Source organism: Homarus americanus, unplaced genomic scaffold, assembly GCF_018991925.1.
Source record: "Homarus americanus isolate GMGI-L3 unplaced genomic scaffold, GMGI_Hamer_2.0 scaffold52806, whole genome shotgun sequence".
Classification (NCBI taxonomy): Eukaryota; Metazoa; Arthropoda; class Malacostraca; order Decapoda; family Nephropidae; genus Homarus; species Homarus americanus.
The window spans coordinates 4,239,947-4,256,566 of record NW_024720773.1 but is presented as its reverse complement, the minus strand read 5'-3'; the positions used below and the strand labels follow the sequence as shown (position 1 = coordinate 4,256,566).

General features: G+C 43.5%; 2 protein-coding genes across 2 annotated transcripts in view; one reads left to right on the top strand and one right to left on the bottom strand.

Annotated features, from left to right (window-relative positions):
* Window positions 1–1,324: 1,324 nt before the first annotated feature.
* On the top strand, window positions 1,325–8,802 carry LOC121860905 (glutathione S-transferase theta-1-like; the record flags this gene model as incomplete). The annotated part of the gene is given in 4 exon segments (XM_042358273.1): window positions 1,325–1,375; window positions 4,708–4,795; window positions 7,039–7,189; window positions 8,297–8,802. Coding segments are annotated over 4 exon segments (599 nt in total), but the record flags the coding sequence as incomplete, so codon positions are not given.
* A 3,204-nt stretch (window positions 8,803–12,006) lies between these two features.
* The window catches only part of LOC121861123 (neurotrypsin-like), a 48,829-nt gene continuing 44,215 nt past the window's right edge, over window positions 12,007–16,620 (bottom strand). The window contains exon 12 of the mRNA XM_042358687.1: window positions 12,007–13,203. Within this exon, the coding sequence (XP_042214621.1) occupies window positions 12,889–13,203 (315 nt within the window). The 3' untranslated portion in view covers window positions 12,007–12,888. The remainder of the gene's footprint in view (window positions 13,204–16,620) is intronic.

Here is a 16,620-nt window from a genome sequence, read left to right as displayed (position 1 = left end):
GGCTGGGTGGTGGAGTCCATGGTATAAGGTGTTTGGTTGTGGGGGGGGACAGTGATGTATAGTGTTATCTGCCCATATGTCACAGTAGGGTCTCTCTCTCTCTCTCATATACAGTAAGGTCTCTTTGGACAGTCGGAGTCTCCTTGTTTTGAGTCGTGATTGGCTCGAAGGTTAGGTCAGAATGGTCAAGTATATTCACACAGACTCAGGTTGAATGTTTGGGAAGAAGGATTGCGAGAGAGAGAGAGAGAGAGAGAGAGAGAGAGAGAGAGAGATTCTGTGATCATATGCCCATCGTGTATGTAACCCACACAGCCTTAAACGCACCAAGGGGGATATCGTAAGTCTCTCTCCCAACACTGTCGATGTCAGTTGTATGGCGCTGGTGCGATATTCTAGAGAAAAAAAAAGACTACTAAAATAGCCAGTTTCCTTACAGCAAGACGTTGGTTCAGAGCCCCTCCGTGCCCTCCCCCTGCACTTCCTGCCCTCCCCCTGCCCCCATTCTTTGAGTTCCGCTTAGCACCCATCAAAATTTATGGGGTGAATATAGTGAGTTTGCTCTTTGCGTTTGTGGTATCGGAAACCAATTTGATCTCGGGGTAGGGATCGTAACGAGCTTGTTTTGGAAGTCATAAAACAGTCTAGCCAAGTCCAGGAATCCACAGAATCGTCCTGAATAGGGTGAGGGCAAGAGGGTAGATGGGTGAGAGATAACGGAGGGTGAGGTGTAGGGAGTTAAGTACGGCTCGCTGGCTTCACCCGTGTCGACGAACGCTGGAAAGAATTTCACGCCTGACAGCTTTTGAAATGGGTCTTTTATATGTCATTTAGGAGATTAATGAGTGTCGTTCCAGGAGGATTGCGGCAGCTGGCCGGCAACAGCTGCTGCTATCCTTCATCACTGATGAAACTGTGGCCTCGCTCTTGTTAGTGCTGTATACACACACTGTTGTGTCCACAGACGACGAGAAAATGCTTCACACAGTGTCCTAATTTATAACTAGTTTAATGCTCTAAGTATTAACAGTGGCATTAATTTGAGCTCAACAAGTAAAATTTGTGCCAAAAATTGGGTCGAGCTGAATTTTCACGTGAAATTCTTTTCTTTTGCGTTTGTTTATCATTATCCGCCCCACACTCACCACCTGGCCCGGCTCCTCTACCTTCCCTCCATACCTCTATCCTTGGGCTTAATTCCAGTAAACACACCATGTGAATTTTTTCCTTTCATAGGAAAATATCAGTAAAGGCCCTGGATGGTGGTGCTTGAGAAAACAATGATTGCATAACATATTATTTTTCAATATTGTTTTCTTTGCAGGTAAGGACGCGTCAAATGCTCGTGGGAAGGAAGCTGAGGTGGCAGTGGGAGGTAAGTCTCACTCACATTCTCTGGCTGTTGCCTTTGTTGCCTCCCCATGTCAACATTTTTCTCGTAATTAAAAAACATGTTATACCCATTCTCGTGGTGAGTTTGTTTACCGTGTGTTTGTGAGCGTTACTGTGGGGTGTTTGGTGTCTGTCACGTCAACAGTGATGTCTCTGAGGTGTCATGTTCAGTGGTTGATGTAGGGCGATTATGTGTGACTGTTTTACAGGCTATTGTCAGTGTTAGTCTGAGGTGTTTCTCTAAAGTAAACATCGGGGAGAAATGAATTTTGTTTTTTGTTGTTAAAGGGACAGCATAGCCTGGCTTTTGTTTCAGCATCACTCTCCACTTTGTGTCAACATATGAGGGGTCTTGCTGGTCGGGTTCACATGAAGTAATTTTACTTTGATATCGCCCCGATTCTCTTGAACAGATTTCTTCCTGATGAGGAAAACTTCCTCCCAGAATCTCAATGTGACTTAAGACCATCACGTGACACCATTGACATGATCTTTGTTGCCTGCCATATAAGGAAAAGTGCAGAGAACAGCATTGTGACCTAACCAAGGCCTTTGACTTGGTCAACAGGGAAGCCCTCTGGTGGACCCTCAGCTGTTTTGGTTGCCCACCAAAATTCATTGCCATTGTGACGCACTCCGCGGTGGTATGAATGGCTATGTCCTGGAAATTGGCACCCAGTCTGAGTTCTTCCCCGTCCAAACAGGGGTAAAATAAGGATGTGTACTGGCACCAGCTCTCTTTTCCATTTTCTTGGCTGCCTTCCTTATTCGTGGCAGTGCCAAATTAGCCGGCGGGGTGGACATCCAGTACCGGATGAAAGGGTCTTTTCAACATAAGACAACTCCAGGGAGGAACAAAGCTGGCGGCATCTATCATTACTGAACTTCAGTATGCAGACGACCTCACCCTTGTCACTCACACTGAACGCGACCTACAGGAGATCCTGAACACCTACGCAGATCGTATGCACACTTCGACCTTGAGGTGAATGTAAGTAAGACTCGGATTCTCTTTCAGGCTGCCCCTGGTTCAGCCACACTTCCACCATCCATCCAGCTTTATGGTACTACCCTCTCTAATGTTACCCACTTTCAGTATCTATACTCCCACCTGTCCACCACTGTGGATATCGATGAAGAGATTCAACATCGTATGAGATGTGTACAGTATCTCGAGCCTTTGGCAGAGTCCGTACCCATGACTTAAGCTGTAGGGAGCTGAAATTATCTGCATTGTTGCACGTATATCGAGTAGTGGCCCTCCCCACCCTGCTATAAGGCAGCGAGACATGGGTCACATGCAGGAGGCACCTCAAGGCACTTGAAAACTTTCACCAACGTAGTTTACGTTCCAACCTCTGAGTTCACTGGGAAGACAAGAGAACAAATGCCAGAACAGTATTCTCGCTGACGCCAACTGTAGGAGGATCGAGGCTTCCATTATCCATGAACAACTACGTTGGATTGGCCATATTACCCGCATGAACGGCAGTAGACTGCTAAAAACAGCTACTTTACAGTCGCCTAATGAATAGTAAATGTAACGCTGGCAGGCAACTGAAAAGGTATAAGGATAGTCTTAAGACAAACTTGAAAAAATGACAAATCGACCCCTTCACCTGGGAGACGATTGCTCCACACTGTAACACTTGGAGGAGCACTACACGAAAGGGTGTCAATACTTTTGAGTTAGCCTGATTGCAAACCGAGACAGACAAGCGCCAACACCAGAAAGACACTGCTGCTTCCACTCCGGCACTAGATGTAGCCTCCCACATGTGCAACACCTATGAACGATCCTGCCGGTCTCGTATCAGCCTCTCTAGTCACCTCAGTGTTTACCAACGAAGGTGACATCCTTAATAGCTAATATCATTTTATCATAGCTGGATGATCGTCATACTCGATTCCGAGTGACAACAAGTAGTAGTAGGTGTTAGTGTTGGGTAGTAGTGTTGATTAATGGTTGTGTCAGCTGGTGTGTTTGTGTCTGGTGGTGAGTTAGTGTAAAACAGTATTTCCACAGTAAGGTGGCCCATAAGCCACACTCTTCTATACTAATAGCTGATTGGTCTATAGAAAATCAAACTAAATATGTATACAATTGGTGGGCAGACTTGTTATTATCTAAAATAATGTTAAATATATGAACTATCAAAATGCAATTGATTTCAAGGCATTAGCACTTCAGAGAAGATTTTAGAAAATTTTAAATATTTATCTTAAAAGGTCAATATACAGTAAATACGCGATTATACATGCACGGTGGGGGTAAGATGCTTCGGGGAACCAATCGGCTGTTTGTAGCTATAGACAAGTGGCGTGGCTTATGGGCCAGGTTAGTGTGGAAAGGATATACAGGTTGTGTGCTAGTCTAGTGTGTTTGTTAGTATACTAGTGTGTTTGTTTTTGTACCAGTGTGTTAGTGTACATACCAGTGTAAAGTAAACTAATGACCTAACAATCTTGTTGTTGATGTTGTAACAGTGCCATGATTTTAGAGTAAATTATATCTTGTTTTAGGGAAAATATGTATGAAAATTCAATTAGGAAACAAAAGACCTGCTCAAGTGTTCCTACTCAAACTGACTAATGGCAGTGTGAGTGCCTTAGGCCTGAACCAATAAGGAGAACCTGTGAGACGTGATGTCTTGAACACGTGGCATCCCATAGGAGGTCTTTCTTTTAAGAGGAGAAGACAGTCAGTCTAGATTGGTGTGTGTGTGTGTGTCAGGGAACATGGCGAGTGGAATAACAATAATTAGTAAGTGCACTAAAGGTTTTATCTGTTTTACGAAATGAATTGCGATTCATGTAAGCCCATTTAATTAGCTAAGAGTTTAGGCTATTGTTTTGAAAGTGTAATTGTCCATTCTGAATAATGGCGTTAATAAACGAAGAACCATTATGATTAGTGTTCAATTCCCGTCCCCTTGTGTATGGAGTAGAGTATTTCTCATAAGTGTCTTGGTAAACAGTGATGCAGTGACCCCATGAGTAACAACATAACTGTCACATATTTCCCTTAGTATATAATTATGTTAATGCATGATTTAATTACTCCCACAAATATCATTCTCCACCTCTCCCCTCCCATCGGTTACCAGCCCGACCCTCTGGTAGGGGGAGTGACCACAGGCAAACCCCCACCTCCCTCAACCACAAGCCTGCTTCCGCCTCCCTCTCTCCCCTCCTTCACCTACAGAAAGAAAGAGTAACAGTAAGAAAAGAGAATTAGAGAACAAAGAAAGAGTAAAAGTAAAGAAATAGAAGTAAATAAAATAAAGACAATAACGTTTATTACAACTTTCACAGGAGAGCATCTGAGGAAGCCGTTCACAGACATCAACCCCTTCAAGAAAATCCCGGTGGTGCAGGATGGCGACATTGTGTTACTGGAGAGGTGAGTGTATCTTATTACCAGCACCCATGCCTCCACCCTCGCCTCTACCTCTTTCTTCACCCCTGTCTCCACCCTGCCTACCACCCACTACACTCCACCCCTGCCTACCACCCACTACACTCCACCCTGCCTACCACCCACTACACTCCACCCCTGCCTACCACCCACTACACTCCACCCCTGCCTACCACCCACTACACTCCACCCCCTGCCTACCACCCCACCACACTCCACCCCTGCCTACCACCCACTACACTCCACCCCTACCACCCACTACACCCACCCCTGCCTACCACCCACTACACTCCACCCCTGCCTACCACCCACTACACTCCACCCCTGCCTACCACCCACTACACTCCACCCCTGCCTACCACCCACTACACTCCACCCTGCCTACCACCCACTACACTCCACCCCTGCCTACCACCCACTACACTCCACCCCTGCCTACCACCCACTTCACTCCACCCCTGCCTACCACCCACTACACTCCACCCCTGCCAACACTTACTAAATGATTTATATCTTATTTACTGTACTGTGGGTTAATCTGGGAATACCACGTCGTGTACAGTACTAGAAATTTTTTCAATTATTTAGTTATCAGTGCTGCCACCACCCAGATTTTTAATAAGAACACAACACCAACAATATGCCCTCTTAATTATCATGTTAGAGGGCCTCAGAGGTAAGGGCACGTGCATTCTTAAGTGTATTTACAGAGATGGCAATTATTAGAAGGAATGAAGGGTGATGCACATAATACACTTAGTAATTATTATTATATTAAAGGCAAATATTAATGATACTATATGAAAAATTTAACCATCAATCACAACTACTTAGTAGTCTAGTATATTAAAACTATAACCATGCAAGAAATGCGCACATCCTTGGTAGTTCTGCCCATTCTGCCTACAAATGTAGGCAATTGTACATACCGATAAATGAGGTCTTTTAGAAATTGCCAGAAAGCTGAGTATCAGATCTTTTACCCTTTCAGGTGCTCATAGGGTGTGACACAACATTTTATTTTGCCAACCACACCAAGCAGTCTGCCTGGAAAGTTCTTCAGAATCTTCGTGGGTTGCCGAGAGTCATTGGCAATGAAAATTTGTCTGAGGAAGTTTTAACCATTTCAAAAAAGTTTGTAAAATATATCGTGTGGATACCAAGTCAGTAGACAAAGCAAGGCACACGATGCCCTCATGCTTGTTCATTACCAAACATTGGTGTGGAAACAGAAACACAGAGTCCCTTCCTGCACTAATTGACCTGGGTGGGAAACTTTCTGACCAAGGTTTTTAACTCATACAAATGTATTGATATCTTGTTTCTGCAAGAAGTGCAGAATACTAAGTGCAAATGTAGAAAATCTGGACAAATGTGTACAGTCTTGTGTGTCTGCAAGCAGAAGTAGAACATGTGCATAAATTGCAGTTGAATACTTTAAACAAATTTAGATAGTCTTTCCAACAAACATGAATGACTAAAACAGTGTTAAACAGTTTTCTGATGAAAAAGTAATGCTGTACCCTGTACTCTAAAGCTTAATTTATATTTACGTTCTGTAATTTGTTTTGCTGTAATTATAAATTTGCATAGAAAATAATTTTTATATTATACTAAATTTTATGTTTGGTTCTTTAAACTGCTCAATTATATTTTTGAGCATTTTGTATCTGTATTAAGACAAAGTTTTTAATTATATGATAAAAATGATCCTTCAAGCATTCAGATTTGTTTATAAACTGGTAAACATGGCTGAAATAAAATCTAAAGTCAATGAAAATACATTACCTAGCTTTAATAACTGGCCATTTTGAACAGCAAATTAATCTAGAGATGCCTGTTAATGTGTTTGTTAACTTCAATTTCTTAGCTGGAAAAGCAAACACAGTACATGGCTTATGTTTACTATGTTTAAAGTTTGAAAACAGTTTTTATATGGTAATAATTTATACCAAAAAACCCTCCAAACCCATTGAATTTGTCACACTCAAATTATATAAAAACATCCAAGATACTGCTTCTAACAAAAAATGATTCTTACTGATGCAGTTTCCAAAATCCAGTCTTGTCTATTAGGGACGATAGTTTAACCTTAACGGACGATGATTAAACTCTGTAGGGACGATGATTAAACTGTAGGGGCGAAGTACCTGTGTTTACTTAGGTGTAGTGATCGCCCCTCAGCTGGGTGTAGACATGTGTACTGACCGCCGTATATATCCGTCCAGCTGTGCGGGTTTGCGGTTCATCGCCAGCAAGTACGATGCGTCAGGAGTGTGGTATCCTGGGAAGGTGGAGGTGCGGAGCAAAGTGGACGAGTACTTGGACTGGCAGCACCTCAACACACGGGCACATGGCATGGGCTACTTCAGGAACAAGGTAAGTAGGCGAGACTACACAAGGCATGGGCTACTTCAGGAACAATGTAAGTAGGCGAGACTACACAAGGCATGGGCTACTTCAGGAACAAGGTAACTAGGCTATACTACATAAGGCATGGGCTGTTTTAGGAAAAAGGTAACTAGGCTAGACTACACAAGGCATGGGCTGTTTTAGGAACAAGGTAACTAGGCTAGACTACACAAGGCATGGGCTGCTTTAGGAACAAGGTAACTAGGCTAGACTACACAAGGCATGGGCTACTTCAGGAACAATGTAACTAGGCTATACTACATAAGGCATGGGCGATTTCAGGAACAAGGTAACTAGGCTAGACTACACAAGGCATGGGCTGCTTTAGGAACAAGGTAACTAGGCTAGACTACACAAGGCATGGGCTACATCATGAACAATGTAACTAGGCTATACTACATAAGGCATGGGCTGTTTCAGGAACAAGGTAACTAGGCTAGACTACACAAGGCATGGGCTACTTCAGGAACAAGGTAACTAGGCTAGACTACACAAGGCATGGGCTACTTCAGGAACAAGGTAACTAGGCTAGACTACACAAGGCATGGGCTACTTCAAGAACAAGGTAACTAGGCTAGACTACACAAGGCATGGGCTACTTCAGGAACAAGGTAACTAGGCTAGACTACACAAGGCATGGGCTACTTCAGGAACAAGGTAACTAGGCTATATTCATTAACAACTACACAAACATAACCACTGACACATACAAGGGTTATCCATTTTCTACCTTGAACCAGTTTCCTTAAAGCTGGTTTCAGCCATCATGTCGACTCTAGCCATTCTACAGTACGTCAAAACCCATTCTGTCTTCTTGTGGCCGAGTTTTGACCTCAACACTATTCAGATAGATAAACTGACAGGAATTTACTGTATTGTAATTCTCATGTTTTGTTCCAAGTTACTGGCCACTCGAGTTTCTTACTGTGGAATTTCAGTAATTATAGCTCCAATGATACAATTAAAAATATTGAAAATACAATTAACTTTGACTCCAAGTGTGGCTTTAAGAACGAAATACTGCATCCTGTTCCATATGTTGTTGTTTTTTTAATGAATGGTTCCTTCGGCCAGGTCCTGATGCCCTCGCTCAAGAAGTGTGAGCCGGATATGGCAGTAGTGAGGGAACATGAGAAAGAGTTACAGCGTGTAGAGCGACAGTTTGCCAGGTACTTTCTGGGCCCCACACCTTTCATCACTGGCGACCAGGTAACCATTGGTGACCTGCTGGCCGCCTGTGAGTTCGAGCAGCCCCTGGCTGGGGGTTACAACTTGTCTCCTCCCATCAGGGAATTCATCACCAGGGTTAAGGAGAAAGTGGGACCTGACTACGATGAAGTCCACACCTATATGAGACAGCTGGCCAAGAAATGTCTTGCCTGATATATCAAATGATAAAAGTCCATAGTACTTGTAGAATTAATTAATTTTATATTAACTGTTGCATTTTCAGAATTAATAAAAAAAAATTAGAACAAATCTGTGTTAATAATGCCTTCTAATATATTCTTCATTTTAGGTTAATAATTTACAGTATTCATGGAAGAAGGTAATTAATAAAAAAAATTGCACTTGTTGAATTAACACCTTTGATTAACCCGGGAGATGCGAGACAGGAAACCAGATGTCAGCGTTTACATGGATAGATTACGCCTCACTGACCATATTTGTTTATCTTCCTTATGACTTATCTTTGAGCCAAGAATATTGTTTAAATGATAACAGACACCGTACACTGGTACTACACCAAACATCTACACTGGGACAGATGGCAGAAAGCCATCCCTACAGGACTTCAACATCATGTTAAAAAATGTTGACAACAACTGGTGAAGATAAACCTCACCAAATTCAAAGAGCAACAACCACACGAGTGATTGTTGTGCACAGTTCAGTAGAAGTGGTGGAAATTGTAAGATTGGCAGTACAAACCACAACTGGAATCGGATATCATTATGTTCTACATCAGTGGTCTCCAACCTTTTGTACTGTAGACTCTGGACCACATTTATCATGGCAAATATAGTGGAGGGCGCCATAACTTTGGATCTACATTAAAAAACCTCATATATAAGGTGTCCCAGAAAAATGTCCCTACCTGCTCCCTGAGACGCTTAGTTGGAGGGAGGCAGGGACATTTTTCTTGGACACTATATACTGTGCAGTTATTTTCAGTTTTACACATCTAATTGTTACCAGTTACATGCTTTTTACTTTTACGCTTGGACAGGTCGTGTGTATTTACCCCAGTGAGAAGGCTGGCTCTTTCTCTGGGCCCGGTCTGGGGTAAATGCACATGTTTTGTACACGACAGACTCGGAACAATCCCCCCCCCCCCTCTCTTTCAAACTATAAAGTTGTATCAAGTTGTTAAACATTTTCCTTAATTTCACTCTTACAAAGAATCCCAAATAATTCAAAATTTTCTCATACAGGAAACCCTCGCGGGCTCCATGACATGATTCCGTAGGTGCTGAACTACAGGTTGGGGACAACTGCTGTACATCTATTGCATTCCTAACTAAGGAGCACTGGGTGTTGAATCTGTCATAATAGACGCAGAGAACATTGCCCCGATGAGACACTGTCCTATTGCAGATACACACATTTCCTGGGGGCGACACAACAGTATCATTTTTTGGTCAAGGAAAGAAGCCTCTGTATGACGGATAACAGATGATACTCAGCAACTATTAGAAACTCAAGGTAGTAACATCCCAGTCAAACTAATAACGCTGAGAGATGGCAATAATGTACCTCTTAGCTACACTTTACTTACACTTCCTACTAGGAGCTTATAGAGACTGGCTCTAACTGCAGTTGAAGATAGTGATGGGTCTGAAGACTACTTGATAAATGGTGCTAATGATGTATACATGCAAACTAACAGGTGCATTTTTAATTGCCCATTGGCTGGGTGGTTGGACAGACACCGGTGAACTCGAAACGCAACAACTCCTCGTAGCGGGTTCTGGGTGATATGAAACCCAAAATCTCTTCTCAGTGAAGAGGTGCACACAGAAGCTTTGAATAAATAAGTGGGACCAGTAATATTAACAGAACACTGAATAATATTGTTTAGCCCACAGTTCTCAGATGCACATATGTTATAGAATTGTACAGGTACATATATATTTCTTAACATATAACAAAGTTAAATAGGGTTTGTGTTTAGTGAAACCTTACATAAAACTTATTTAATTACCGTACATCACAAATACTAAAGCCTTAACATATGATACAATACTTCACTTAAATTACACAAATGTAGAACCTAAATGCACGAATACAATGACTTCAAATGGTAACAGGAAGAATAAACAGACCTACCACCTGGAGCAAGGCGTGGTTAAGGCTTACGCCAAGTATGCCGTGGCGTAGCCCCTCCCCCTCCGGATTTGGGGTCCTCGCCCTCAATCATGGCAATCAGGGTCTGGTTAAAGAGCTCTCTCACCAATGGGTAGGATTAAGAACTGTACGAGGTCATGCCTCTCAGACAAAAAGTGAAGCAATATATTGTCTCTACAGTTTGACCCCTCACGATCATTAAATTTCAAAGAAGTGAATAACTTTCCAACAATAAAGTCAAGGAAGAAAATTTTGGTGTCAATGTTTGAGTTCTTTATCTTTGTGCTTCTTTTGTGAAATATTTGCTACAATGAATAAAGCCATTATTAAATGCATTAAGTGAAGTAAATTTTGTCATCTCGTGCTAAACTAGAAATATTATATCGTAAGAAAATTTTCTTGTAAATGTACGAGTTCCATACCCATGTATTTCATTGTCAATATTATTCTAAACTAATAATTTATTTATATAAAATATTTGCTATCATGAATAAAGCTACAGTCTAATAATACTGTGTTCAAATTAAGTGTATTCATTATATTGTAGTGGACGTCACCCCTACAACTGCTTATCGCATTCCGACGTGCCGTCTCCTAGCAACCAAGCGAGAGCTGACGCCAGATGGTACGGTTGCTTAGCAACGAAACTAGTCACCGGCAACTTTCTGGGTTTTCCCAACATGATTCATAGAGGACTGGCGGCTGCTGCTGGGTATATAAGCTCTGTCTCTCCATTGAGATTCATTCTGCCCATCTTCCTGAACAAGCAACACCTCCTCCAGCAAGCTCCACGCTGTTAACATTCATTCAACCAGGAGGCCAGCAACAGGCAACATCTTCTCTAACGAAGCTCCTGCACATCTACCTCCTTCAACACGCTACTCACCGAACGTCTTCTACTGAGCAGCTCCTCACCACACGGCACCTCCAGCACCAGACTGTCTATCATATAACTTATATTATATAAGAAAACCACATTAGAGTTTCCATCCATCCTGAGTGCTAGACAACATCATATCTCGATACCCCTACAATATCATCTTGTGCAGAATTATAAATTATAAATAAATGCCTCTTGGAGATAAATTCCAATCGTATTTTAATTTACTAAGATCTAAAGAAATTATACAGTTGATAGTGAATACATGAGCCCTGCCCCCCCCCTAAAGCTCTTGGCATAAAGACCCCCCCCCTAATCTTAACCAGGCCCTGACCTGGAGGGGTATGCGCAGAGCACACGCATACATGCACAAAACACACACACACACACACATCACAAAGTGCCCCCAAACAGGAAGATAGCTCAGTACACAACTACAGTATTTACATTATTTATAGGATACCATAAGATTCGAAGTAACTCAATGATTTAGGGCTACAGATTGATTTTAATACACAGGGTCCGGAAGAGAAACACCAGCTGACGGTTATATATATATATATATAAATTACCCAAAATTTTTAAACCCAAATTAACCAAAACATTTTATGTACAAGCTTCACTTCTTAAAAATTACATCAGTGAGATGGTGTCCATTGTTATTTACACATTTTTGCAGTTGGGAGCGAAAATTCCCCATTACTCGATGTGCCATTTCGAGAGGTATTGCTGCCACTCCCTCCCTCATGTTGTTTCCGGTCAGTTCAGTTAAACTGCACGTGCGTTCAATGTCGCTTCCCCCACTCCAACGATTTCGAGCACAGCCCGTTTTTAAAAACCGTGAAGTTTCTCTGCCGGACCCTGTACTAATCAGTGGTCGATGTATTCACATACTGTACTTATCAATTTCCTTCCCTTTAAATATCCACACTTATTATTAATTATCTCTCAGTAGTCAGCATACAGTGCATTTCTATCAGTCTTTCCATTCTTTTCTTGAATGTCCTGTCTATCCCAAATCACGTCCATTTCGCTGTCATACTCGATATCACTTTATCCCTCAAATTCAAACATTAAATTCAGCTATTCATTCCTTGCCTAAACCACTTTCTTTCCTTTTTCTTTGGAACATCTACGAGTATGCACTTCACTTATTCATCCTTTTGTCAAATCTCATTTTAAATAACACATACTTGTACTCCATCAGTCAACAGCACTGCCACTCTGTTCTTCTTCCTTCAATGTTCACTTTATGGTCTACACTTGTTCCCATCAGCGTTTTTCTTCTCCCTCCCTTTAAAGCCAAGACTTCCAGGTTCCCATCATTCATAAATTTTTCAGTTGCTCCTTTATCATCCTCCTCATTACATCAACATAGATATTCAAACTCCTATGTTGATATCTATCTTTGGTAGTAAGAATATATAGGGTTGGGTTATTACTCTTCAGCAGCAATTTTCTCCAGAATCCAACGAATATACTTTGTTACTCGAGTGTATATCTGTGGAAGGTTATTGGGCTGGACGCATAATACACCCCTGGACACCACGCCATAGAGAGTGATTTTACCATCCACCATGCAGGCCAGAGGACCTCCAGAGTCCCCACGGCACACGGACGAACTCGAGGTCACTGCCCTGAAGCATGCATTGGACGACGAATAGTTCTTAGCCCCAGCCAGCAGCTGACACGTGCGGTCTACGACGATGGTGGGAGTGAAGTGCAACACTCGTGGGGATGGCCGGAAGGGACGCTGAAATTATATATTTTTTGTAATAAACCTTTACCTTATCAAATAACAAGAGTTTCGTCCAGCTGATCAAGTAAGTCATCAGAATGAAAGACTTCAGTAAGCCATGACGCCAAAGTTTATATGACGTCATCACTTCTGTTGATTCTTATACAGTAATTAGTCTAACGAGTATGTCTCAGCAACGTTCAATTAGCATGATTTATAGGTAGAACTGGTTACATAATGGGGATAAATCCATCAAAATAGCCAGGAAGCCACTATCACTGGGTTAATGTATCACTATTTTAGGAGAACATGACATGCAATGGTTCCCCAGTCTTACGTGATGTTTGTAGTTTATTCATTTCACCACACCCAAACACACGTGCAAATGGGCACACACACACACAAATAATGGAAGCCCCTCGAGATCGAGGATGGCCGGCCCAAGGGCCACCTCGGCGTGAACCCCTAGGCCCAGAGTGACGTTCCAGAACGCGCGCCTATTCCCGCCACGCTTTAAATGCCCAGGGAGGGTTATCAGGTTCCAGTGTGACTATTTGCCTCTCACACAACTCGCTTGGCTACAGGGAAGCTTCCTGAACATAATTACCTACTTTTGTTTCTTTCATTTTCATTGTTTGTCGATTTTATCATGTTGTAACAAAGTAATATTGCTAAAAGTAGTGTAGTATTACTGTAAAACAATGCTATGAGTAGGTTATGTGCTGTAGTGGATGTCTCCCCTACAAACTAACTGCGTAGCAGCCCACCACCTGCCATCACATTCCAATGTGCCGCCTTCCCTAGCAACCAAGCGTATCCGCATTCCAATGCCCGCCGTATCTTAGCAACGGAACTATTCACCGGCTACTTCTCGGGTTTTCCCACCATGACTCATAGCCGCTGCTGGGTGTATATAAGCTCTGTCTCTCCCTTGAGATTCAGTCAGACCATTCTTCTTGAACTAGCAACACCTCCTCCTCCGCCGCTGCCTGGCTGCCCCTCGCATCTCCTCGCCTGCCTGGCGGTCCTCGCTCCCGCCAGCGAGCATGTCCTTCTCTGAGCTTCCTCACCAACCAATTCTCATTCTGGCCCATCTTCCTGAACAAGCAACATCTCCTCCAGCAAGCTCCACGCTGTTAACATTTCATTCAACCAGGAGGCCAGCAACAGGCAACACCTTCTCTAACGAAGCTCCTGCACATCTACCTCCTTCAACACGATACTCACCGAACGTCTTCTACTGAGCTGCTCCCCACCACACGGCATCTCCAGCACCAGACTGTCTATCATATAACTTATATATATTATATAAGAAAACCACATTAGAGTTTCCTTCCATCCTGAGTGCTAGACAACATTAATATCTCGATACCCCTACAATGGTGACTCCCGGAGATTAGCACTCACACAGGATGGAGGAGACACTGATCACGCTCCCACTCTTCAAGCAGACACCGGCTCCTCTTCCTGCCTCACGCACCACATTCTGACGACCCCAGCACACCCGTCCTGCCTCAGCCGCCGACCCAGCAGTACCTGCCGTGAGGGAAGCACACAACATCCATCGCCTCCACACCCCCTCTTTTCTCCCTCAGGTACTCCCTGCTAATGTCCTGCACCCTGCTGCTGTCGTGGACCCAGCTGCTGTCACGAGCCCTAATCCGCTTCTGCTGACCCAGCCCCTGCTCCTGATCCAGGCCCACACACACCCCAGCAGGCGCATCTGACGACCCTGTACCTGTCGTGAGGGAAGAACATTCATCGCCTCCACACACCCTTTTTCTCCCTTCTCCCACAGATCGTGTGTATCTAGACAGTTGTATTTCAGCGATCGGCTCATCACGCCATCGCCGTTGTCTCACATGAGGCATGCACCGCCCGGTCTTCCTCACATGTGCTAAGCAACTCTACAAACAACAAGTCTCCTACACCGCCTGGAGGGGAGGGGGAGTATTGTAGTGGATGTCTCCCCTACAAACTAACTGCGTAGCAGCCCACCACCTGCCATCACATTCCAATGTGCCGCCTTCCCTAGCAACCAAGCGTATCCGCATTCCAATGCCCGCCGTATCTTAGCAACGGAACTATTCACCGGCTACTTCTCGGGTTTTCCCACCATGACTCATAGCGGCTGCTGCGGGGTATATAAGCTCTGTCTCTCCATTGAGATTCAGTCTGACCAATCTTCTTGAACAAGCAACACCTCCTCCTCTGCCGCTGCCTGGCGACCCTCGCCTCTCCTCGCCTGCCTGGCGGTCCTCGCTCCCGCCAGCGAGCATGTCCTTCTCTGAGCTTCCTCACCAACCAACTCTCATTCTGCCCATTTTCCTGAACAAGCAACATCTCCTCCAGCAAGCTCCACGCTGTTAACATTTCATTCAACCAGGAGGCCAGCAACAGGCAACACCTTCTCTAACGAAGCTCCTGCACATCTACCTCCTTCAACACGATACTCCCGAACGTCTTCTACTGAGCTGCTCCCCACCACACGGCATCTCCAGCACCAGACTGTCTATCATATAACTTATATATATTATACAAGAAAACCACATTAGAGTTTCCTTCCATCCTGAGTGCTAGACAACTTTAATATCTCGATACTTACAAAGTATTTTTTGTGAATTATTACTATTTTATGCATTACTTACCAAACACAAAGACAGCGAGGCAGACCGGCGACCCACTGTTGAGTGTTGCCAAGCACTTTTTTATGAAAAATTATGCAAATAAAATATTCTAAATGAATTATTTATAGCAAATATGTATTAAGATCAATAAATACATACATTATTGGCCACTTCGGACACAAAGGCGAGCTAAAAACAGCTGCTAAGTGCCGAGGGAGCACGAGCGTCAGCTGCCAAACCAACACTGTCTCCTAATCTCTCCCTCTCCTCCCTCCCTCTGCATGGCCAGAGAAGTTTCTCGAGGGTCAATATATAGTTTTTCTTACTTCTTTTTTATTGTTTTATCATTTTAAAAGGTTAAAATTATTTTTCGAAAAAATTTATTTTTCTCGGGTGGGGGGGTACTGCCACCAGCACCCTAACCAGGGGCTTAAGGGTTAAGGTGTAGAAGCTGTTGCCAACACAACAACCACACCCTAAGTTAACGAGCTGCATGACCCAGTGTCAAGGAATAGTGCGAGAAAACTGGACAACTCGCCAACTGCACTGGCTAACCATTACCCCGGAATATGATCCGCAAATCGATTAACATCCAGGTTCCCAATTACTGCTGGGTAGACAGAGGCAAATGGCGTAAAGAAACATGTCCATAGTTTCACCCTGCCCGGGATTTGAACTTGGGTCTGCTTGCTTGCGAGGCAACAATGCTGACTATTACACCACTGGTCGCCACACACACACACACATTGACACAGACACACACACACAGGCACACACATGCACACACACATATGCACGCACACAC